The sequence below is a fragment of the Phoxinus phoxinus genome (assembly GCF_949152265.1).
Source record: "Phoxinus phoxinus genome assembly, chromosome: 17".
Lineage (NCBI taxonomy): Eukaryota > Metazoa > Chordata > Actinopteri > Cypriniformes > Leuciscidae > Phoxinus > Phoxinus phoxinus.
Window position 1 is genome coordinate 22,083,779 of NC_136892.1, and position 26,180 is coordinate 22,109,958.

The window sequence follows — 26,180 nt, forward strand, 5'->3', positions numbered from 1 at the left end:
AGATGTGAAATCATGCACAGATGGTGCTTCTCCCAGGCAGTATTTTAGAGAAAATGGTATGAACAGCTGTAAGGCATATGACCAGTCTGACTCTTTCACAGGCTAAATGAAAAATATTCAGCTCAAAATCATGTCAGGTGCCTTCAATGTCATGGAAAAAGGCTAGTAAACTGGCTCCCCCTAGTGGCGATCATTAACACATACATCAGAGAATGTACTGTTGGAGTGAGCAGTCTTGCATCCCACTATTAACTACCAGTAGGCATTGTCCTATCCATCCATCCATCCATCCATCCATCTATCTATCTATCTATCTATCTATCTATCTATCTATCTATCTATCTATCTATCTATCTATCTATCTATCTATCTATCTATCTATCTATCTACATCCATCACTATCCATCCATCTCTACACACATGACTATCCATCCATTGATCATAACAATGAGGACAGCACAAATAGGCAAAAAAGAAATATTTATTTCATGATAGAACTCAGTTTCCAAATAACTGACCATTCAAAAAAAAATGTACACAATTTTTTTTAAATCTTTTTTTCAGGATCCACGGACAGCAGTTGTAATATCTATGACCACATGCAATGGTTTTTTTTTTGTCCACTACACACAAACAGGTACTAAGCCCATAAGCCAGCGCTACCTTGACACGAGCTGCACTCTTCCATCACTGCAGACAGCCGTATTCAAGCCTGGAGCACGGCTAAAATGTCCGATGCTTTATTAGAGTCCAGCACACTTCCACCTCAATTCACGGGTTCGATTTATGATGGCCGGCAACAGCAAAAGGTTTTTCTCCAAGGACTGTTTGAGGGACACATCCATGCACTTACAGTATGTTCAATATCAGACTTTGAGGGACCACTGATCATAGTGTCAATGATTTTATACTCTCACCCCCCCTCCCCCTCCAGAGGTAAAAATAAGGACAGATTTTTCTTTTTAAATAATATGAAATTTTAATGTCCTGGTCTGCAGTGTGGTGTCCTGTGTTAAAAGGTCTCTGGACAGATAAAGTGCACTTGATGGCTGAGGTTCTTCAGCAGTGGGTCTCCTCGTCCACAACAACAGCAAAAAAGAAAATTCTGCCCTAACTCAGGGATTTCAATATGTAGGACTGTAGCACCAAGTGTCCACCAGTAAGGCAAGATACTGTAATGCGGCAGGCTGCAGACGAGAAACGTGAAATGGCAATATGTATGTGCTTGTAGAAGGTGAAAAAAAAAAAAAAAAAAAAAAAAAAAAAAAATCACAAAAACCTCTGGGTATTCATGAAAATCAGTGCACAGAACAGCATTCAATTTTCCCTTTTCAGTCCAAATCTGGACCACTAAGAACATGGAAATAAATGCTAATCACAGCTAACAGTGTTTAAGGAACCTCTTCCTGATACTCCATTGCACTTTTGCCAATCTCTTGAAGGAAGATGAAGACATGATGGTGGTTGTATTTTTCACTGTAAAAGCAATTCCAGTCACGACTGAATGCTTTCGGTTAGCTTCCCCTTGTTCCAGTGAGATGATGAGCAGATCTGACATCTGATCATTTCAGTCCAAGAAATGTTGAGTCTCTTTTATGGTCTTCCGGTTGAGCAGAGTCCAGCTGAATGGGCGGATAGGGTCGTGAAAGAGCACCACTGCAGAACAGGGCGTTAATGCTGCAGCTATATAAACCAGACTCTGTTGGGAGTGAAGACATGTATAAAAAGGCACCATATTTTTGGACAGGGTAGATGTACGAATTTGTATGTGCAAGATGAGTCTGAATCCATCTCTTTACCTCCACATCTAAAGGCATTACCATTTACTAAGGCAAATTCTCTCTGTAAAGAAATGCAAAGTGCATCTGCTCTGCTCTTCTATATTCTTTGCATTGGTGCTGTTGAACAAATGTTCAACGTTGCATTCTAATCATAGATATATCTCTTTAATAAATTATATTTATATATATATTTATTTATATGTCCCCACCCCCCATTATACCCCTGTGGCCGTCAGCGCACGTTACAGGTATTACTGTACAAACTTAAAGCCATGCTTGTCCTTTGGCCACTTTAAGTTCTGCTCTGTTCACGGTTTCCTCCTCCCGACACTGAGAACAAAACAGACTCCGAGCAGTTTTCTTCACAGAGATCACAGACATTCCGAGAAAGGGAAAAAGCATATTCGTACATGATGAAAAGAGACAGAAGTACAAATATTCATTGTAAAATTAGTTTCCAGATAAAAGACTTCCAATTAGGTGTTGCCTTGGAAACCAAAGAGTCCTCTCAGAGGGCTGCGGATCAGAGTGCAATTGGACGATTTGTGACTCCAAAGTTTCACTGCACCCCCTCCTCGTCGACGTACGTGGAGGGGAACCATCCAATCTGAATGGAAAACAGAGACAGAATCTAAGAATATACAACCTTGGATTCACACATTGAGAATAAATGTTCAAATTTTGCTCAGTTTTTCATTATAAAACAGTTAATTCAGGTCTTCTAATGTGATTGGCCAACTGGATGTTTTACAGACAATAAACTATTATTATACAAAAGTTGCTTTAAAAATGTCCAACTGGCCTATTTTTCATGTGCTCATAACATTTGCTTGCTTTATTACCCTGCCATTGGCCTCTCCTTTCCACCAGCCTTGGTCTCCACCAATCTTGCTGTAGATCTTGACGATGTCCCCTTCTCGCAGGGACAGCTCTCTCATGTCTCGAGCGGCGAAGTTGTATCGCGCCACAGCTGTGCTGACTACCCTGGGTGTGAATACTGTACCAACAACATCCGGAGATTAGTGCATGTAAAATGCTGAAGAGCGTCATTAAATGCTTATACAACAGATGAGTGGACAATTTGACATTGTGAGTGAGATGTAAATGAATGTGGTATTATTACAAGAATTGTATACATTTCTGAAGCCCTAACAAGAGGATGCTGAAAACACAACAAGGGGAGGGGTGTGGATAAGCGACAGAAGTTGAAGAGGAATTAGGGGAGGTGGCATGGATGATGCAAAAGCATGAGCAAAAAGCGCAGTACCTGACCAGAAGGGAGCAGAGCTTTGAGAGGAGAAATTGAGGCCCTGAGGACTGAGGAAGGAGAAGTTGTAGGAAGCACAGGTGGCTGCTGAGACAGAATAGGGAGAGGAGGGGGGAAGAGAGAGAGAGAGAGAGAGAGAGAGAGAGAGAGAGAGAGAGAGAGAGAGAGAGAGAGAGAGAGAGAGAGAGAGAGAGAGAGAGAGAGAGAGAGAGAGAGAGAGAGAGAGAGAGAGAGAGAGAGAGAGAGAGAGAGAGAGAGAGCAAACAAATAAATGAGGAAGATACAGCAGAGTTGCACATCACAACAGGGTAAGTTCAAGGACGTGGTTTCCTTACCAAACTAAGACAAGGTAACAGAGTCAGTAAGGTGCATGTGTGTTTGTATGCATGTGGAAAAAAGTAGCTAGAATTCTTACAGATGCAGATGACCCAAAAATCAGTTACTCTGGCATGTTGTTCCAATGCAATCTAAACTAATTTTTTCATCTATATACACTACCATTTAAAAGGTTGGAGTCATTATTATTTTTTGAAAGATACTGATTTTATACCCTTATTTAGCATGAATACATTTATAATAAAGACTTTTACATTGTTAAAAAAAAAATCTTGAAAAAAATGTGTATGATGGTTTTCACAAATATATTAAGCAGTTCAACTGTTTTCAACATTGATACTAATATTAAATGTTTATTGAGCAACAAATCAGCATATTAGAATGCTGAAAATACAGAGGAATAAATTACATATTAAATTAAAGCTGCAAGCAGCGATGAAAAGGGCCCTTGCACCCGTGACACCGCCACCCGGCGGCTTTAGGAAAACAGAGCACGGTGGGCAGTATGTAAATATAGGAGGAATATTTCAAAGTCATTTGTATTTGCCACACTTCCTGATACCAGCAGAATTTGTCAGGCCGCCACAGACTGTGAAAACTCAAGATCTTCACAATTTACCACCGCTTAGGCCTTAAGATTAGACTGACCATATATGATGTTGATCTGGTTTAATCTCTATAAGGAGTTAATCACAGTGTAAAACGTGTAATTTTCTGTTGTCTTCAGGCCAGGACTTTAATAAAACATGTGACACTGTATGTCCGAGTTACAACAAATTCCTGTTTCATAGCGAAACATCAAATTTCTGACGCATGTGCAAAGTTTTGTGAGTGGGCAGTATGTAAATATAGGAGGACTATGTTAAAGTAATTTGTATTTGCTACACTTCCTGCTACCAGCAGGTGGCGCTATTACTATAACTGAATATGAGCCTGGTCATGTGTTCAGGACAGGACTCTTATCAAACATGTGAAGTTTGGGGCAGATTGGACATCGTATGCCTGAGTTACTGCGGGCTGTTTGTGGTTGCCTAGCAACATCGGAACTAAAAGCAACATTAATATAGAACTTATCTGATGATGCATATCACCCAAAGGCTGAAATTGATCTTCGATCTTCGCAATTTAACGTCACAAAGGCCTTAAGATTACACTCACAAAATTTGAAGAGGATCAGATCAAAACTGTAGGAGGAGTTTGTTAAAGTATGAGGCCTGAAAATGGCAAAAACTGCACAAAATCTGAGAGGAAGTTCAAAATGGCAGACTTCCTGTTGTGTTTAGGGCTACGCTCCAAGAGACTTTTTAGTAGGTATTGGGTCATTACATGTATGTACCGAATTTCTTCCACGTACGTGAAACGTAGCGCCGGGGAAAAAATGTAGGGGGCCCTATTGAGCCAATTTGCCCCACCCAATTCTGAAACCCATATCAGATGTAAATTTTCAGCAGTTCTGACGCGTGTGCAAAGTTTCGTGAGTTTTATGCGATTCACTTTGGAGAAGAAGAATAAACGGAGCAGATCCAATAGGGTCCTCTCACCATCGGTGCTCGGGCCCTAAATATATTAAAATAGTAAATTGTAAATTACATTTCACAATAATACTGTTTAAACTATTTTTTAATCGAATAATTGCAGCCGTGATGAGGAAAAAGTCTTCACTGAATTAAACTGTTCACAGTATGGAAAAGAACACAGTGAACATTCTGTCCTTTTCTGTTCCATGGAAAGTAGTAATTGAGGTTTGAACAAAATTATAATTTTTGGGTGAATGATTCCTTTAGCCATTCTCAGAAACAGGCACAGTCTTTACACACTTGCATAAATATAAGCAAATTCTAGTTAAGCTTGGCTGGAAGGAGAACAAAGGCGCATAACTTATAATACACCCAATGAAGCATCTGTTTATTAGAACCTATTCAGCTCAGCCAGAGTGGGCGGCTCCTTAACAACCAAGCCTAAGATGACTGACAGCTGAAATACCAGGAGGCGGAGCATACAGAATGTGAGGGCGGGACCAGCTGGCAGGTTTTGTTTGTTCAGACTTCCAGAGTGTGTCCAAAGATTGTGGAAGGCTGCTGGCCAGACTGGTGGGGGCTCAATAATAAATGTGGGACAGAGAAAGCAAAAAAGCAGAAGAGTGAAAATAATAAAAGAAGGGAGTAAGGGAGAAGAACAAAGAGAGATAAAAATACAGAGAATTATGGCAGTGAACGTTTACCTGGAGAGCGGGTATTGGTGCGAGAGCTTGAGCGTTCCCTGGATTTGTAAGGGTACCGTAATGTCGTGTCCAACAGCTTAAAGCTCTCTTTCAGTGAATGAATCTGATAATACTCCACAAGCTCCTGTAACAAAGAAACATATCGAAAGTTACTTACAGAAATCTCAGAAAAAAAGCTAAGAAACTAGAGCTGCATTTCAAGAAGAAATACCAATATTTGCAAGGGAATTTAAAAAAAAAAAGATTTAGGTAGGCCTAGATTAGGCTTTGGTTCTTTGTAAATGAAGCAGAGCCGTATTAGCATCACACATCTTGTTTTTTGGCAGCCGTGCAACATATGGCTATAAAAGATTGGCTATATTGTGAAATATCATTACTAACTGTAAAATAAAATAACATTACTATAAAAAAAAAACCACACACACACTATATATATATATATACTGTATCTTTTTGGATAAATAGAAAGTTAAAAAGAACTGCATTCATTTGAAATATAAATATTTTATTACACTATATATTGTCTCTAATTTCTGATCAAATAAATGTGTCCACGCTGAATTTTCTTTTCTTCTCTTCTTTTTAAAATAAATCTTACTTACCCTTAAATGTTTGAATGTTAGTGTGTACAAGTATAGACATGAAAATAAAATATCTAAAGTGAAACCTGGACTGAAATCTGTATGTTAAGTAAATTGAGTGAATTAATTGTGTAAAACTGCAGAAAATGTTTTTCAATCCAGTCTTCACCATACAAGCATTATACAAATGCAAGACATTTCTCTTACCAGAAGGCTTTCAAACTTCTTTGCCTCTGTAATGTGAATCCAGTTGTCTTTTTCAATAACTTTAATATGCTTCACTTCATCATTAAACCTGTTTAAAGGAGAGAAATGTTCCCATCATTCACAAAACTCACAGAACGTTTCCCAATAACATTGTATATCATACTATATATGGAAGGCATATTTATTCAGTTGCGAATTTAACTTGTGCAAAATTGGAATATCGTATAAAACATTTGTGAATAATGCACTCTTTCCATCTCATGTGTTAAAAAGAACAAAATCGTCACTTCCTGGGAAATTGGCACAAAACACAGTATATGTAATAAAAATGAAAGATGCTGCAATCGGGGAATCCACTGTGACTCTTTTTTCCTACATCATAAATGATTGTGTTTTAGAGCATGCTGGCAAAACCCAATAAACGCTTTAATGTTATCTGGCGTTCGGATTCCTGGTGTTTGGACATCATGTGAGGCGCTTCTGGGAGGGAATTAAACCAAATCAATTTTTATGACAGACTTCGGCTCAGGCATTTCAGAACGATCAAACCAACATTAAAGATGATGTGCAATGAAATTGGTCCACTGGTTAGTCCAGTTATCCAATCACAACCACTGATGAGGCAAATTCACATGAGTTGTTTTGTTGTGCATTGAGGGATTTATTTGGTAAATGTGTTTATATTGTAGTTTACGTGCATGTCTTCTTATTGGATTAAAAAAAATGTATCCGCCTCAATTGAGCACATAAGCTTTTCGTGTGCATATTGCCGTTTCTATCCAGCGATTTTTTATTTGACATCCCAAAATGCGCATTAAAATAGGTGAATGGAAAATTGCTAATGACTGACAAAATACTAAAAGAAGACGGACAGAATGGTCATGAGCTTTGGGTCATGACCGAAAGGACAAGATCTCGGATACAGGCGGCCGAAATGAGCTTTCTCCGCAGAGTGGCTGGGCGATCCCTTAGAGATAGGGTGAGGAGCTCGGTCACTCGGGAGGAGCTCAGAGTAGAGCCGCTGCTCCTCCACATCGAGAGGGGTCAGCTGAGGTGGCTCGGGCATCTGTTCCGGATGCCTCCTGAACGCTTTCCAGGGAAGGTGTTCCAGGCACGTCCCACCGGGAGGAGACCCCGGGGAAGACCTAGGACACGCTGGAGAGACTATGTCTCCCGGCTGGCCTGGGAACGCCTCGGTGTCCCCCCGGAAGAGCTGGAGGAAGTGTTCTTGGGAGAGGGAAGTCTGGGCATCTCTGCTTAGACTGCTGCCCCCGCGACCCGGCACCGGATAAGCGGAAGAAGATGGATGGATGGATGGATGGACAGAATGTTCTATTGTGGACATGAACACATGTAATACTCACTTGATGCTGATTGCGAATCTCTCAGCCTCTGCGGTTCTCTCTCGGATCAGATAGGTGCCGCTGCTGTGAGACTTGAGCAGGTTGTCGGCCTGCTGCCGCTCCATGTTTCCTGCAAACCTGAAGCCCACAGGGAAAACACAACTCATTCACAAGCCCGTTCAATACCCTGTACATCATTACAGGAGCTCTCACAGAGGTCGTTACCTCATTAAAACACAATAAAGACCTAACATGCCTTACAATTAACCTAAAGCTAATCAATCATCATCATTGATTCTAGTTATGACATATATAACTCCATGCAAATTTCACTGGATCAAAGGAGAGTAGCATAGCTGCAAAGATGTATTACTATATAATTATATTATTAGTAATGTAATATATAATATGAGACTGTGAACAGTGATTATAAACAAAATAAATATTGTAGTATCTTGGTATTGTACAGAGTAAAAATGGAAAAATCAATGTGTTCGCAAAAAGGATTGAAATACCAGGGATAAACGTAGTAATCTGTTTCTCTGGAGGACTGACGGCTGGAAAATGACTGGAAAGGCTGTAGAGAAGAAAGCCATCAAAAAATTATAAAAGACCACAGGGGCTGGTTTCATTTCTAATAGTATAGAACATTGTCTAACAATTCTAGTATACAGTACATATATTTAAGAGAAAGAAAAAATTATAGGAATAATTTAAGAAAATGTAAATGTTAAAATTATTCGCTTTTGTTTTTATGAATCTGTACCTTAGGGTCTAGACATGGTTTCACACTGGAACTGGGGAAGAAGCCAGTCTTTTGGGTTTGGATGAGCTTGCCCTTAGAGAAAAATGCAAACAAATGACACGTAAAGATGAATTAAGGACTTTAAGCCCACCATAATAAGACAGCAGTTTATAGAACTCAAACTATATTAGGTATGACCAGGGTCCAAAATGAATGCCAATGGTGTGTGAAGTTCCGTGAACTGATTTTTTTTTTACTGGCCATAAAAACACTATATGGACAAAAGTATTGGGACACCAACAGGGACTGTACTGTAATGGCAACACATTCTAAATACATTAGACTTTAATATGGAGTTGGTCAACTTCTGTGTGGCTACAACAGTTTCCACTCTTCTGGGAAGGCTTTCCACAAGATTTTGGAGTGTTTTTTTGGAAACTTTTGCCCATTCATCTAGCACAGCATTTGTGTAGGTCAGGCACTGGTGTTGGACGAGAAGGGCTGGCTCGCAATCTCCGTTTCAGTTCATATCAACGGTGTTTGATGGGGTTGAGGCTAAGCCAGTCAAGTTCTTCCACACCAAACTCATCCAACCATGTCTTTATGGACCTTGTGCACGGGGACACAGTCATCACAGTCAGTCACAGTCAAACCCAGAACCGCCCATCAGACTGCTAAACAGAGAAGCGCGATTTACACCACTCCATCCAACGCTTTGTGCTTGGTGATGTGATACTAGCATGCAGCTGCTCGGCCATTGAAACCCATTCTAAGAAGCTCCCACTGCAGTTTTTGTGCTGACATTCATGCCAGTGTAAGTTTGGACCTCTTCAGCTATTGAATCAGCAGAGCGTTGGTGACTTTTACACACCATGCGGCTCAGCACAGTGTCTGCTCTGTGACTTTGCGTGGTGTTCCGTGGCTGCTGTTCCTAAATGCTTCAATATTTTAATAATACCACTTATAGTAAGACCCATTTTTTCACAAATGTTTGTAAATGCAGACTGCATGGCTAGGTGCTTCCATGTCCCTTAACACCTGTGTCACCTGTGACTTAACAGGTCTCTTACCCGTTAGGAAATTGTATTCCTGATTTGGTTGTATCTCTAATATGATTTGTTTACATCAGAAAGGGACTTGTTTTTGTACCATTTAAAACAATACTATAATTCTTTAAATGGGCCAACTGAACTAAAGCTATTTTACTAGTATTTGGCACCAAGAAAAAGTGTAAATCTGGTTTCATTTTATAATATTATACCTCCCACCATGATGTGTCTGGATCTCCCTTCAGGAGCTCAATGACTTCTCCTGTCTGGAAGCAGAGTGGCATCTTGCCTGGTATGGCAGGGGTACCATTGTAATTTTTGATGGCCACCATCTTTGGACCTTAAGAACACAATTAAAAAATGATCAGAACTGCAAGAAGAACAAAGTACATGGACCCTTATAATTGCTATTCTTAGAACACACCCATACCCTATGTTTATTGCATGCATGTACTATACACTAGATGTCAGCAGAGAGCTGACATATAATTTCTTTAGAGCATGTGCGCTGAATGTGGTCCATTTCAGTTTAAGAGCCTGAAGCTGTGCGCAGTATCTAAATTTTTTATATTGACATAACTGCATTAGTATCTCAGAAGACAGACAGAAATCACATTTTACTTATATTCTTACCTGATTGTGGAAGCCCTGGCTCCTGCAATAGACAGAAGGAAATGTATGATTTAATGCACTTCAAAGTGTAACATGGTTTTCATCTAAGCATATCTTTAAAGTGTTTTTCAAAATTGAGGAGAAACTTTAAGATTAAATAAAGTAGTGAAGTTTGGTAAAAGTCAGTGAGAGTGGATGATTAATTCATTAGACATTAGTGTGGAGTAATCTGAGAGATGGAAGTTTATTAGTTCAGGCCACTAAAAACTCACCGAATCATGGGGACCTGAAATAATAATGAGAGAGAGAGAGAGAGAGAGAGAGAGAGAGAGAGAGAGAGAGAGAGAGCATGGTCAGTGGTTTGTTCTCTTTAATTAGGGCAGATGTAATGTACATGTGGTTCTTTAAGAAGCAACTTTCTGTGAGAGACTTACTTATTTTGCAGATGGTAATGACCTCCAGACACTCCTTATGGACGCCGGTCCCACAGCGTGGACAGTAGTATCCCTGATAGAAAATACCCCTAAAGAAAGAATGATAAAATAAGAGTGAGAGACACATACTGATGCTAAAGGGTCTGAAAGCAGCTAGGGCTCTGACAAATGAGAAATGACAATATAATACGATAAAATGTCTTCATTTCGTGAGGTCCTACTGAAGATCAAACTCATCCAAACACAACAACTAGAATTTGTTTTGATTTTGAGTCATGCTCACCCATGAATAACTTAGAACCATGTTTCTAAGATGTTGTGAGTAGTTGCCAAGACACTGCTAAGCAATTGCTAAGTTGTTCTAGGTGGTTTCTAGGTTGTTGCTTACTGGCCCAAGTTAAAAGAGCCCACCACCAAGTCTCTACCAGATTCTAAACCGCTTTGTTTTTGTCCACATAAGAAACAATTACTGTCCTAATAGGAGTTTAGTCCATGCTGACCAAAGCCCTATTTGGAAGGGACTAGATTTCCCAGAGGACGTTAGAGAAATTCATGTTTCCTAAAACCCTATTCAGACAGTAATTGTTTTTCATGTGGATGTCTGTAATGATAAATTTGCATTACATCTCAGTGATAAAACTCATGCATTCGGATGTCGATTTATTCATGGTGAAGGAGTGAGTTTTGTGATCCTACGAACACGCTGCTCACGTGGTCACTCACATGATTGTCTACTCTGTTAATAAAATGTGATATGCTTTGAATAAAAACAATATATTTATCATATTTAATTTAAAAATATTTCAATAATATCCTATTTATTATTTGATTATTTAAATCTCGTTTAAATATAGAAAGATAGACACGATACATTTGAAATGGTTTTCTGTCTTGCATTTTATCTCAAAATGATGCATGTCAATTTAAAAATGTTTAAATTAGCAGAGATAAGTTAATGCGGCCTCTTATTTACATGAGGTAAACATAAAGCTGCATATGTATATAATATTTTAAAACTGTATTGCATGCATGTTGCTACCACAATAATGGCCTATTTCAAAATGTTTACATACTTTTCTTCTCTTTTTCCTTTTGCTCTTAACAGCTCCCACTCGCTGAGATGGAGCGGTGATGAAATATTGTTCTTATAAATACTTTCCAGCAATTTAATACTGAAAGAGTACATCTTTAAAATACATGCAAATTACAGCGAATCGCAACAGATATCGTATAGTGCTCAGTGGTCAAAAAAGATTTAAACAGTGAATTTTGAATTGATCTCTTCTTGTAAACTCAGAGATATTGTAAACTCAGAGATACAAAAACAACAACATTTTAACATAAGTGGTGGGAGAAAACCCCCCAAAAATTATTTTGGACTCGGATGGCAATAAAATAACAGACTAGCCCCTTAAATGTTTCAAATATTTTAGAATATTTAGCAAATTACCTACTGTACCACCTTTTTTCAGCAAAACTCAACGGCCCTCTGAAAAATCTAATCCCGTCCGAATGCGAATGTCTAAGATTGCAGATGTTGTTTGCGCACCAATCATTTCACCAAATTCATTTCAATATGCATCCAACGAAAAAAAAAATCGCCAGCTCTACAGCGTCCACAATTTTCCCAATGTAAATCTGTGGTGAAAAATGGAACTGCAGTGCACTCTAAATGAGAGCCATCGGGGCAAATTTTTTTTCCACTTATTTACACGTTATTATACATAAACCACACTCTAGATCAAATCTGCTTCAGCTATGTGTATATTAATATGTATCATGTCACTAACTAGTTGTCTGTTCTTCCTATGTGAAGTAGCATTTCAAAGTGTAAATCCTTTAGTTTAAACATGCTCTCATGAATAGCCTCTATATAATTCTGTTGTGTTTGTTTTATGTTTGTTCTGAGAGTAGATATGACATTCATCCACAACTTGTTATATTCTAAAACAACATTCTGAGGCTATAAATGTTACATTAAGGCAATTCAAAGATAGCATTTGTGTGTCGATCAACATTAGCGTGCCACCCTCAGGCTGATTAACGCAACTCTGCCAAAAGTGTTCTGAATGTCTTAAGCAATTAGAACTAAGAATCGCGCTAAGACCCAGAATCTGCCCATATTTACGGTCAGGAGCCACTACTGAGTGTCAGGTAAGACACTTGTCTTGATTTCTCACTTGTTTTGATGCTTATATCTTTGCTATAGCAAACGATGTAGATACAACAGATCAGAAACAGATCAGATGTATCACTTGATAGTACGGAAAAACAGTCCTACAATAAATATCATATTTGAAAACCAAATGTGTCTGTAGCATTTAAAGTCTATGATGTTCCGGTCCTGACTTTAATGCAATTCTATGCTTTTTTGTGCAATTTTATCATTTGTGATGCCAAAAGCACACATTTAATTGCTTATGATTCAACAAGCTACACAATTTGAGGTATCCTTCATGTCCGTAGCGCAAACAGTGCGCCAAATACTGAAATGTAATACATAAAAGCTTGTTCAAATTCTAGGCATGAGCCATTGTAATAGTGACGCTTGGCTTTGGAAGCCAACTTGTGCATTAATACAGCTCCAACAATCACACAACCTGACTCCATATGTCGATACAACTAAGCGGCAACATTCAACACCCAAACAAAATTCAGGCCAGTTTGCACACAGATTGAAACATGGAGCAGTTATAATTAGCAGCCAATGTGCACACTGACCTGCACTGCAGGGTGGTAAATTTAGGTCAGCGCAGTATGATTTCACACGAGTCAATACAGCCAATCAGTGAAGCAGCTCATGTAATAGAGGTCAAACCAGTAGCCTAGTAACATGGGTCGAAACCCGTCTCCGTTCACTGCGCCGCCTCTGTAATTCAGCGAGAATGGCGGTTGTGTGAGAGAGCCCTCACCTCAGCAGCATTTTACAGGCTCTGCAGTTGGTGTTCTTTTCAAACGTGTGCATTTGGAAGTTGTGCTGGTTGGCTGTGGCTCTTTCGGGTTTGATGTTTGACCTGTGTGGATAAATAATCACACATGTGATACAGTGATCAAAGAGCAAAATCTTGTGTAATTTGACACTGCGGTTCTAGCATACATGGCCATTTCAAATTGCTCCATCCACTTGCGCTTGGTATCTTCTGTCTTGCAGAAGAACTGGAAGCCCTGTTTCCCCTGCAGATGGATCAGGTAGAAGCCATAGGACCACTATGGGTGGAAAGAAGATGGTTGATGGAGGGAGATGGTGGAGAGATATAGAGAGAATGCAGCAATGGATTGAAAATATTTTCGGATTGTTCACATATCCGTCTGCACTTTAAAAAAATAAAATAATAATAATTGTATCATTTTAATTGTCCATGTACACGTCAGTGATGCGCGGGTCAATGTATAAACAACCCGCACCCGACCGACGTTTTCAACTAACCCGCCCGCAACTCGGACCGCAAAGAAAAAGAAAGAAAATATTGTACCCGACCCGCATTTTTTAAAAGTAGCTAGTAAATGCTCATAGTAGCGTCATTGGGCCATAGACGTAGGAACTAGGGGCGCGGGTACCCGCTCATTTTGGATCAACCCGCGCATCACTGGTACACGTGTCTTTGGCTGTTCCATTGAATCTAATGCTATAAACACAGCTTTTTTTAAAGGGCCAATTCGCTTGATGTTTTCTTTCTGTATTGACGAGTTTCCTATTGAAACAGGATGTTTGGGAGGGACATTTTTGCTTGTTTCCTTTTTTTGAAAATAGCCAAAAGCCTTTAGCTACATCATGCCACAAACAATGATTTGCTGCTTGCTAGTCTGTAGAATTAGTGGGACACACATTCTCATTCTAGAATAAAAATTATTTGAATAAAAATCTTTGTAGTACAGGATGAGTCATCAATTACTTTAAATGCTTCTACACTACAGTTTGGGGTCGGTAAGATTTTTGAATGTTTTTTAAAGAGGTCTCTTATGCTCAGCAAGGCTACATTTATTTGATCAAAAATATATTTGAATTAGGGCTGTTGATTAAATATTACCTATAAAGCCAGAGCAGAACTGCTGTGCGTCTCCGAGCAACACAGTGTTTAATCCGCGTTTTTTTGGTACTTTTTGCCTACTCTTTTAGGAGTACTGTGAATTCGGACATACTTCTTTTGTCACATAAAGATTTTCGCCTACCGTATAGTAGGGAAGTACCGGTATGTGATTTCGGATGCAGCCATTTCCTTAATTCCTGAATGAATCAGCCGTTTGAACGAATCGAATGAATGAATGAATGACTCAGTATCTTACTCATTTAGACATTTACCACCACCTTCTTGCAGTTTTAGTTTCTTATTTAGAGAATAATTTTACCCGCACAGTTTACCCGAAAAAGAAAATTCTGTCATAATTTACACACCCCCATGGCCCCAATTCTATGTTGTATCAATAAAATACTTTTTTAATGTCTATTTGATGCTTTTCTCAGTCAAATTTTTGATAAAATGTGATAATCGCAAATTCTGTAATCGCAAATTTTTGAAATTTGCGATTACAGAAATAAAATGAATCGTGTAATTAGGTTAAAAAAAAAATATCCCTTGACAGCCCTAATTTTAGCATTTTAAATTGTAATTGGCCATTTTCAGCACCATTACTCCAGTCTTCAGTGTCAAATGATCCTTCAGAAATAATTTTAATATGCTGATTTGATGCTGAATTTACATTTCTTGCTATTATAATAGTTTAAAACGTGTTTTCCCCCAGGATTCTTTAATGAATAGAAAGTACAAAAGAACAGTAATTATTAGAATTTTGTAACAATGCATAAGCAATGAAAAAAGTATTAATTTCTTCTTCTTTTTTTTTTATCTTAGTGACCCCAAGCAATTGTGTACATCTAATAAAAGTTAATTTAATTTAGCTAGACTAGCATATACCTCAAAGCTAATGGATGTGGATTAATTTTGACTTCATGGGGTGTTTTAGATGTTGTGTCAAGTAAAAAGAACTTTGAAAACTTTGAAAAGTGCATCTCAATGGATTCTTCAGCACATTTTTGGAAACATCTTAATCAAATTGATTTGTAAAAACAGCTGATTCACTTCTGGCAGCATAAAGCTGCTGTGGATCTCTTGAGATCACATCATCACAGAAGTGAAAGGCACCTCAATGCTTACAGAACATGAGCATTCAGCTTACCATTTTTCCACTCGACTGGTAGACATGCAAAGAGATTGAAGGCGGAGAGGGAACGAGAGAAAGAGAGAGACACCCTGTTACACATGCATTCTCACATACATGCAAAAATACCTGATTGTTAGAATCATGGAGAATGCATGAGCTTCTCTGCATTTACACAAGAGCTTGAGCATTGAGAGGGCAGTGCATCATCTCTGATTGGTTGAAATTATGAGCATCATGCTTTAATAAACCCAATCCAACTGCGCAATTCACCAAGCAAACGATCAGAATATCCCTTTGCAATTTTAACACACAAAACATTAAGATCACTGCCGTAATCAATTATGGTATATTTATTCTGAAATAGGCCCGATGGCTGGTTAATCAAAGGTCTCTCACCTTTTTCATGTCACGGTTATTCATGGGGTCATCTGACATCTTGTATAAGTGAAGTTCAATTATCTCTTTTAACTCATAGTTATAGCCTTTTCTCTTGCAAACAATCACAACTTTATCAAATAGGAAGATGTATCTAGGTAAAGAAAACACAGAAAAAATAATTATTACAATCTGTTTTGTAGCATATGAAAACATATAATGAAGGTGCAGTCATACCTGTCTTGTTTGGTCCGGTTAACTATAGAGCACACTTTAAGCTCTCCGTCTATCTTTGGCCTACCGTACTCCTCTAGTTTCACCTGCTACACACACGCACACGCACACACACACACACACACACACACACACAATTTATATTGACGTAAAGGCTTGAGGAATTTCAAACATTACTTTGTGACATACATCCAAGCATCACTTGTTCCTTAATATAATATTACAGATTAAATATAAGTTAAAGGCAATGAATTCAGTATCTTATTGCATCAGATGGAATTGCAAATGTAATGACAGATTTCTCAAATATTGCCCATTTGCCAAACAGATAGTTCTAAAAACTTTTCGTTTTGTAAGCATGTCAAAGGGTCAAAGGTTTGGGTTTAGAAACATAGGTTTTGGTTTAACATTATGAATGTAAAACATTTCTATCAGTCTGTTTAACCTAAAATGACAGTGCTTGTTCTTTCCATCTTTGTACGTTTTCAAAATATGTTTAATGTAAAAAAAAAAAAATAGAGTCTTTGTTTGCAAAATATCCTGCATACATATAATGTATAAACATAAGAAGAGTATCTTAAGAGGTAAAGAGATAAAAAGGTGCTACAGTAATTCTACAGTTGCTGCTATATTAGGAGCTATTAAAGGCATGGCAAAGCCCACAGTGAATGTCTTTTGTCTGTAAGTGTCATGCCTCATTGGCTCATTGATGTATAGCTGCAGGCGTCATCTGCAGCACAGACCCTCACATAAATAAACCAGAGCTGATACACTAACTCCTACATTAGCTACTGGGAGAGGATACACTGATTTCATTCCCTTTAAACAGTCCTAAACATGTTCTGTGCTTGTGGCCTGGAGGCTTTCAGGATTTATTTTACTGAACAGAAGTGACAGATGGGGGGCAGGTGGAGGCTTGTAAACAACTAAATGTTTGGGGATAAAGAGGAATTGGCCAGCATGCTGAAATGTGCATGACCTCAGACATAAGTCTTGCAAAGGACACAATAGAGGGGTCCAACCTGATTTTTGCAATCCTCATAAAAGCTACAAGTAAAGGCACTAAGTCAATTACAAGATTCTGATACAAGCTGTGATGTTCTCAGTATCGATATTACATTTATCGATGTACCTCAACAGAACAGACTGTAGGTTGGCCATTGAATATGAATGATATATTAGCATAACATTTAACTGGACAGAAATACACATGAAAAATATAATGCACAGGTAGATAAGGCCCATATTTGAACCAAACAGGGTCATAAAATGAATTATTACTGGCCAAACTTTAACGTGTGCACTCTTTCTGCATTGATATTGCCAGTGTATCACACAACTTCATGAACACTTACTAGATTTTCTATTGAGCTCTGAAATTCACTTATTTTCTTCAGGGTTTCATTGTCTCTCTTCACCTCATTGATGTACATGGCCAGGTCCTTCGAAAGACAGATAAATAGACAAAGGTAAAACACTCAGATAAAAACTCCCAAGCCACTCGTCCCCCAAAATACAAAATCTTTAAGGGATAATTATATTACAAACCAACTCTTGACATCAAACACTGTATTGGTATATTAAGGTGTGTATGAGGGTTTTATCAGAGTCCACACCTGCATGGCTTCTAGTGCTTCTTTAAGCTGCTGCCTCTCCGGACGGTCCATAGAGTGACTAACCAACTCCTGCGGAAACACAACACAATAATAAGTCACATATACAGACTTGGTCTGTTTATGGTAAAAGGGATAAAACTCATGATGCCATATCCAGGCGATATTTTACCATTTCTGTGTTTTCCGCACTAAACTACCTTTTATCATCAATTGAAAGCACGCTTTCTTTCTGCCTCCCACATACTGTACACGCACACTCTCACACAGACAGAAACGTGCAAAAAACCCCTTGTAAATATGCACGATATACTTTATTACCATATCATTTAGCTGGAAAGAAATACACATAGAAGCACACAGAATCATCATTGTCATCGCTGCCCAACAATTGTCGATAAAATTGTTTGCAAGTGACTGCATTTTCCAATTAACGATGACCTGTATCTACATGTAAATCATTTTATACATATTTATAATATAAAATTATTGAGGACGTCCTCAAAGGAAGGAGGACTTGTTATATTTAACAAACCATTTAGAAACAAACATGTGTCATCTCAAACACAACTCACACACATTAGCACACTCTGGATTGGAGTGTATGAAATGGGGTACGGATAATATGATTTAAGCATGGCTGATTTAAACAGTGTCACTGTATACACCCCCCAGTGCTCACTCCCCTATATCCTGCCCTTCTGTCACGTCACACTCGCCGTATCCATTATTAATGTGTGTTGTGAATTAATGATGGTTTGTATCATGCAGGGCGTCCTGTTTTATACATGATCTCTATTAGCAGTGGCTGGGCAGAGTGGAGAGCCACATGGGTCTTGTTGGATGAGGTAAAACGATCTGAATGTTTTATAAGGTTTTGGGGTTCACAGGAGGTGCTGTTCAGCAGAGCAGCTTTCAAACCTCACCACCAGAATAAATGGAAGTTGAACAGGTTCCTTAATTTTTCTTAAACTCTCTTAGTGAGAGATGAGCTCATAATATTGTTGATGATGAGTAGTGGGTCTCACCTTTAGCAGAAGGTGGTATTTAAGGACCCTCTGCATGGGGACAACCAGAAGATCCTGCAGTTTGAACTTTCCCTCCTGGACCTTCATGGTACACTCCTGTAAACGAGGATTATTGCAACAGGTGAGCAGTTTTTAAAAGGAAACTCTCAGAACAAATAAAGAACAAAAAAAGTAGTAGTATTTTAAACTGACAATCACTGAAGACGGCCTTCAAGAATGTGGCATATTTTAGAGTAGAACAAAATTGTACGGTGAAAAATAATGTAAAGCAAGACTTTTATTGATTATGATTTCATTGGATCATGGAAAAAAAATTCCCCCCAATTGTATTAATGGCTATGGCAATTTATTTCTTTGAAATAGTGTATAGTATACTATGGAAACCTAAAAACCTGTTTTTACAAAAAATGTTTTAAATGTTATATCTCACACCTGCAATTTTACATTTTCATAATTACAAATGTATATCTCACAATGTGACTTTTACTTCATCATTTATTAAAAACGCAATTATCTTTGTTCTACTCTGAGGTGGAAACAGGCTTCAACAGTAAATAATCATGCACAATAAGATCAGAAACAGTAATTTAACAAAATAAAAATGTCATGTTGTCTCCAGTGTATAAACTGTAAACCAGATGTTATCTTGTCCTCTGCACTGTGGATTTGTTGTCTTCAGTTTATGCGTTAATCTCTTCATTTTTAATCTCCCTGTTCTCATGTGACAAGTAAGCAAGGAGGACAGACTATTTAAATGTCACGCTTGACATTCAGAATGGACTTGAGGAAGAGGTTCATCATCTCTATGACTATCACTGACTCCACTTCCCTCCTGATGAAGGATCTCTGACTAATCCATTACAAGAGGCTCTGGTCTCTTTCCACGAGGTCTCGTAACTGCGCTTTGAATGGACTGTACTAGATTACAGAGCCCTTCTTGTGTGTGAGATAACAGAATGATAATTATGTGAATTTGTCAACAAGTGTGTCCACAATAGTTGCTGTGATTTCATCTGTAATCTTCTCTAATCCCGCCTGGAAATAATGGCTTCTCTCGCCAGTATTTATTTTTGAAGTCATTAAAGTAACCCACACTGCCTCAGACTGGCAGTCACACAAACAGCCCTGTAGTCCTTCATCCTGAGCAGCATTAGCACAGAGTAAAATTAGTTCATGTCCCAAAACTGTCAACAGCAGTCTGCCGAGAGCGAACGCTATGCAGGGGCTGACCACTGGAGCGGTCTCTGGGAGAAAGAGCTGTTAAAAGAGTCTCTTTGAGGCAGTGTCTCTGCCCCAGCGCATTGCACTGGCTGATGATACATTTTAACAGTGTTTAGTAGATATTGAGCATGATAGTTCACCCCAGAAAATGTAATTTTGTCATACTTTAATACATATATATATACATATACACACATGTACAGTATATAGATGACACTGCATACATGAAACATCAAAATACCATTAAAATGTATAATATTAGACTGCTTTTACAAATTTCAAGCGCTTCTACTGACTAACAATACTATATAACATATGTGTACCATACAATATATCAACTGAGGAGTCTGATTATAGTAAGAGCCTACCTCCACTTTACACTTGACATCTTCCCGTGTGGCAATCAGCTCATCCAGTGTCTTCTGAGCATTCTCCATATGGCTGCAGTACTGGCCGTAGATGAGCAGTCTACAAAAGAAAGATCAAAATACTGATGCCATAACCCTGCGATGACATTCAGGCCGTTTCTCAAAATGCTTTCTTAAGCGATCTTACGTCTGCGTACTACATCATCAACCATCAAAAACCAGTTCCAATACTCAAAAAAGCAAGTACAGAGGACGCATGAAAGTACCCCGGATGTGTTCTTGATAGGATGCATCTTGATAGAGTGCAGACTTGAGGGAATCGAACCCTTAAAAATCTCAAAAATCATTGTGGCCGGTCAACGGACGGTGGCTTGTAAGCTTTAAACTTTTCTTATTCTCATTTCTCACTTATGAGATTCCCGCTGAAAGCTTGCAAATACGTGACAGCTCGTGAAAGTAAACATTTGTCGTTTTATTAGGTATAATTTTAATAAAGTTCTAATACCTGGAGAAAGTCTGTCATACTTTTTAATTTGCATATTTAAAAGAATCTTAACATTGATAGAGTAACATTAATTATACATATTCATTTACACAAATACTCGTGTGAAATAAAATATATAAAATAAAAACAATCATGTACTTAAATATTTGAATAAGTTACGACATCTGTAATGTTATGTTTATTGTGCATTGGATGGTGCTGTCCGACTGCATTATTTGTGCTGAACGTTAAATTGAGTAACACTATCACAGCACATCTCAATTCTCACAAAGATGAGTTCTGTGTCCTAGTGTCCTTCAGAGTACGCTCTTTCAAGGTAGCCGGTCTCCACGAGAATGCATGTCCGTTCTTTCCAGTCTTGGAAACAGCCTCAATATCAGTCTCAACATATTAATAAAACAGTTACATTATATAGGAAAACAACAGAGGATTTGTGTATAAATTAATTCATTTGGGTTTTGAACATCAATCTATCACTGATGACAGAATTTATCCATCTTTGGGTTAATTTAAATTTTTCAAATATTTGAAACCATTAAAAAGAAACAAAGTCTATGCTACAAGTGATAAACAGATAGTCAGTGTTACATGATTTCATAATGAAGCTACATCTGTTACGCTCTCTTTATCAAATGAATCTGAGTGAAGCATTTTGATGGATTCTGGATTGTGTACAAGTTAATTTGGGCCACTGAGAACATCAAGACACATTTGTTAGATTGCACAATGGAATCCTGATAGTGATCAACACATTCTGGAAGCAGCTCAAAGTAATCTAGCCTAGATGATGGCACCACGTGTTACACAGATTTCTGCCTCTGAATTAAGTAGGACACACACTGACACAGTTGGCAAGCTCAGACCCTTGGATACTCTCGGCTTGCCTGACTCCTAATAGTGTTCTTGGTTAAGCCAGTTTCACTCTATAAGATATAATCATCGCTTAGTTATCCTTGATCAGAAGAATAAATTGCCTGTAATTCCATTTTCCCATAAATTGCCAGAATCACAAAAAAGAAAGATACAATCTGGAAAGATAAGTGGTCTGATCAAAGCTAGATATACATTTATAAATCCAAACTGGATTATCCACTAATGAGGGCAAAACGCATGTGGATGGGGTCGAGTGAATCAATGGTGGATGATCAACTCAAATTCAGTTCATTAAGTGTAGTCTATTGAGGTGGTATAACCTTCTTGATGGTCTGCAATCCAGGACAGGCTCCAAGTCTCACCTCTATACATTGACGTGAGCCACCCACAACTGTAAGGAGTGCAAAGCTAACTGAAACTGTAGTCTTGAACGGAAAAGGGGGCTCCCCTGCTGCTCTGTTCAATGTCTGGGCCTCCGTGCCCTTGGGCTAAGCAGGCCTGATTAAAGGCTAATCTGGAACAAGAGAGACGGCTTGGTTCCTCATGGAAATGGACTGATGGAGATTAATGGTGGCCTCGCTCAATTATGAGCTGAAAAGCATATTGAAAATGCGGGAGCAGGTGTCGGGAATTAGCTGTAATAACAGATGTCACAGACATAATTGAACATGAAGGTCTTCTTTACAAGGCAATTTCCAGATTAAATGTTTCAGGTGCCTCATAAAAAGGACTGCAAGGGAGAGACGGTGCTCAATGTAGGACACTTGAAACAAAGCAAGAATAACGGAAAAGGAATCTTCATTTAACCCTTATGTGCTGTTGGGGCTGTTTTCAGCCACTATGGGGTATTTTTGAGTCTTATTTTGGCCATAACTTTTTCCGTGTTTCAGCAAATGGAATGATTTTTGGTGACAAAGCTTATTTTTACACATATTTTAGGAAAATGCTTTGAAAATTTTCAAAAACTTAACAGTACACTCTGGGCAAATTCACTACCCTTTCGTTATGTTCGTGGCTGAAAACAGCCACTACTTTAAACTGCTGTAAAAATTGATCAGATAAATATTTTTTTGCCATTTTTTTTGCATAAATCTATTAATCAACATCAGTCCTGTTCAAAACTACTAAATGTTTTTTAAAAAATCAAGATTTTAACTCTTTAATTGCCAAATTCATAAATTATGACACTGATTTGGGAGGGGAAAAAACACAAAATTACTTATTTTCAATATAAAATGTGATTGTGGACTGGATTTTTTTTTACCTTTTATCACAGTCTTGGACATGTCAAAGATTAGAAACAACATTGGTTTTGATGCATTGTTAGTTTTTGTGCAGCATCAGATTTTAACTTTTTCTCCCTCATTTACTGTTCGTGGCTGTTTTTGCCCCATTGACTTCCATTATAACCACATTTTTTGATTGCAAAGCCATGACACCATATAATCATGCATTTTTGATTGTTGGTGGTTTTCCCTGTTGGGAAGAGGTAAAATTTTTAATTTTTACTGTTGATAACCAGGTGGCACCATTAACCCTTTATATAGGCCTGTGCAAAAAAAAGCTTAGTTTCTGGCTTTTACATGGAGTCATATGGAGTATAATAGCATAATAAAGTGTGTGTGTGTGTGTGTGTGTGTGTGTGTGTGTGTGTGTGTGTGTGTGTGTGTGTGTGTGTGTGTGTGTGTGTGTGAGAGAGAGAGAGAACTCACCTTGATGCGTCTGAGAAAATCAAAATATGCACCTCAGCTCTCAGAACTACATGGAGTAAACAAAAACAAAGTAAGTGTATTTATGCATCTTCCTTTTGATAATGAGAAATGCAGACTAAACAAAAACTAAGCAAGTGGATTTGAACACTTGCATGCAAGCCTGCTGGTCATTTGATGGTGAGAAGAGCAGGCAACATGAGAAAGGGCTTGACTTGTAGTGAAGTTCTAGAGATGATCATGCAGCCGGACCCCTCCAGCGAGCTGCAGGATGTATTGTCTTCTCCCTCTGACACCACAGACTCAGGAGAGGCAGATCCTGATTTGGATGTGGCACCCTCATCATCCTCTCTAGCTTCCACTGAAGGCGAGGAGGATTCGGAGGATCCTGGGTCTGGGTGGATTGGGAGAAACGGCGAAGTGTGGTTTTCCACCAACGCGGAGACAACTCCCTTTCTTCAGCCTGCCAGAGGCGTGACTCCAGGGCCGACGAGATGATTGACCTCATTGTCAGCATGACCAACCTCCAAAATGCAGAGCTCTGCTGATTTCTTGAATCTTGAGAGGGACATGGTGGCTCTAAAAATCGCACGACCACTGCGATCATCCCACAGGCAACGTGTGGACTCCCCTCTGGACCTGTAGACGCCGGCCAAAATCAGTAGCCCCATGTATGCACGGAGATCTGTGGAGTCCACCCCGGTCCAGTTTCTCATTGTGCGGCGCCCGTAAAAAACAGATTGAACACAGAATCGATGTTATGAACCCTTGCGATGGCATAGCGCGTCGGCCATGAAGTCATGCCTCTGGCAGGCTGAAGAAAGGGAGTTGTCTCCGCGTTGGTGGAAAACCACACTTCGCCGTTTCTCCCAATCCACCCAGACCCAGGATCCTCCGAATCCTCCTCGCCTTCAGTGGAAGCTAGAGAGGATGATGAGAGTGCCATATCCAAATCAGGATCTGCCTCTCCTGAGTCTGTGGTGTCAGAGGGAGAAGACAATACATCCTGCAGCTCGCTGGAGGGGTCAGGCTGCATGATCATCTCTAAAACTTCACTACAAGTCAAGCCCTTTCTCATGTTGCCTGCTCTTCTCACCATCAAATGACCAGCAGGCTTGCATGCAAGTGTTCAAATCCACTTGCTTAGTTTTTGTTTAGTCTGCATTTCTCATTATCAAAAGGAAGATGCATAAATACACTTACTTTGTTTTTGTTTACTCCATGTAGTTCTGAGAGCTGAGGTGCATATTTTGATTTTCTCAGACGCATCAAGGTGAGTTCTCTCTCTCTCACACACACACACACACACACACACACACACACACACACACACACACACACACACACTTTATTATGCTATTATACTCCATATGACTCCATGTAAAAGCCAGAAACTAAGCTTTTTTTTGCACAGGCCTATATAAAGGGTTAATGGTGCCACCTGGTTATCAACAGTAAAAATTACAAATTTTACCTCTTCCCAACAGGGAAAACCACCAACAATCAAAAATGCATGATTTTATGGTGTCATGGCTTTGCAATCAAAAAATGTGGTTATAATGGAAGTCAATGGGGCAAAAACAGCCACGAACAGTAAATGAGGGAGAAAAAGTTAAAATCTGATGCTGCACAAAAACTAACAATGCATCAAAACCAATGTTGTTTCTAATCTTTGACATGTCCAAGACTGTGATAAAAGGTTAAAAAAAATCCAGTCCACAATCACATTTTATATTGAAAATAAGTAATTTTGTGTTTTTTCCCCTCCCAAATCAGTGACATAATTTATGAATTTGGCAATTAAAGAGTTAAAATCTTGATTTTTTTTAAAACATTTAGTAGTTTTGAACAGGACTGATGTTGATTAATAGATTTATGCAAAAAAAATGGCAAAAAAATATTTATCTGATCAATTTTTACAGCAGTTTAAAGTAGTGGCTGTTTTCAGCCACGAACATAACGAAAGGATGGGAATTTGAACAATGCACAAGGGTTAAGTGAAGAACAGGTTGCAATGCCTCAGTATTTATATATTATCCTAGTATGTATGTATACGTATATATTTATTATATCAGGGGCGTGCAGTCCATATAAACTGAATTCTCTGCATACCGAAGCCATTCGTCGACTCGCTAATCAATATTGACACTATAAGTGTCAGAAACCGACGCTTTGATGCATATGCTCTGTTGTTATGTATCGTCATTATTGTCCCCCATTCTCATTGGTTTGCTGGCAAATGGGGGATTTCATGCGGAGAGAAAGCAGTCCATGAATCCCTCACCCAAGCGGAACAATTTTCTGTCACTGCTAGATCTCGATCACCGAAAATCACACTGTATTTTCTCCAAAGGGAAGGTTTTTTTTTTGTTTTTGTTTTTACTGTAAGTAGATCTACTGTAACTATCTGAGGTTGTTAATCGATAGTCTCTGAGTTTGTTAAAGTCATCAATATGTATAGTCCAGGTGTTAGTTATCTGTACTTAATCTGTGTTTCAGAAAGCCATTCCTTAAGACA

The 26,180-nt window shown here is 38.7% G+C and overlaps 1 protein-coding gene across 1 annotated transcript in view; it reads right to left on the minus strand.

Moving 5' to 3' along the window:
• Positions 1-463: 463 nt before the first annotated feature.
• The window catches only part of vav2 (vav 2 guanine nucleotide exchange factor), a 191,978-nt gene continuing 166,261 nt past the window's right edge, over positions 464-26,180 (minus strand). The window contains exons 9-29 of the mRNA XM_079586009.1: positions 20,576-20,675; positions 18,987-19,082; positions 17,962-18,030; positions 17,701-17,787; positions 16,349-16,434; positions 16,133-16,265; positions 15,752-15,766; positions 13,674-13,783; positions 13,489-13,590; positions 10,577-10,665; positions 10,415-10,428; positions 10,164-10,185; positions 9,743-9,870; positions 8,503-8,574; positions 8,252-8,313; positions 7,758-7,874; positions 6,394-6,481; positions 5,606-5,729; positions 3,049-3,132; positions 2,624-2,778; positions 464-2,388 (exon numbers count right to left, since the gene is read on the minus strand). Of these exons, the coding sequence (XP_079442135.1) occupies positions 2,341-2,388; positions 2,624-2,778; positions 3,049-3,132; positions 5,606-5,729; positions 6,394-6,481; positions 7,758-7,874; positions 8,252-8,313; positions 8,503-8,574; positions 9,743-9,870; positions 10,164-10,185; positions 10,415-10,428; positions 10,577-10,665; positions 13,489-13,590; positions 13,674-13,783; positions 15,752-15,766; positions 16,133-16,265; positions 16,349-16,434; positions 17,701-17,787; positions 17,962-18,030; positions 18,987-19,082; positions 20,576-20,675 (1,801 nt within the window). The 3' untranslated portion in view covers positions 464-2,340. The remainder of the gene's footprint in view (positions 2,389-2,623; positions 2,779-3,048; positions 3,133-5,605; positions 5,730-6,393; positions 6,482-7,757; positions 7,875-8,251; positions 8,314-8,502; positions 8,575-9,742; positions 9,871-10,163; positions 10,186-10,414; positions 10,429-10,576; positions 10,666-13,488; positions 13,591-13,673; positions 13,784-15,751; positions 15,767-16,132; positions 16,266-16,348; positions 16,435-17,700; positions 17,788-17,961; positions 18,031-18,986; positions 19,083-20,575; positions 20,676-26,180) is intronic.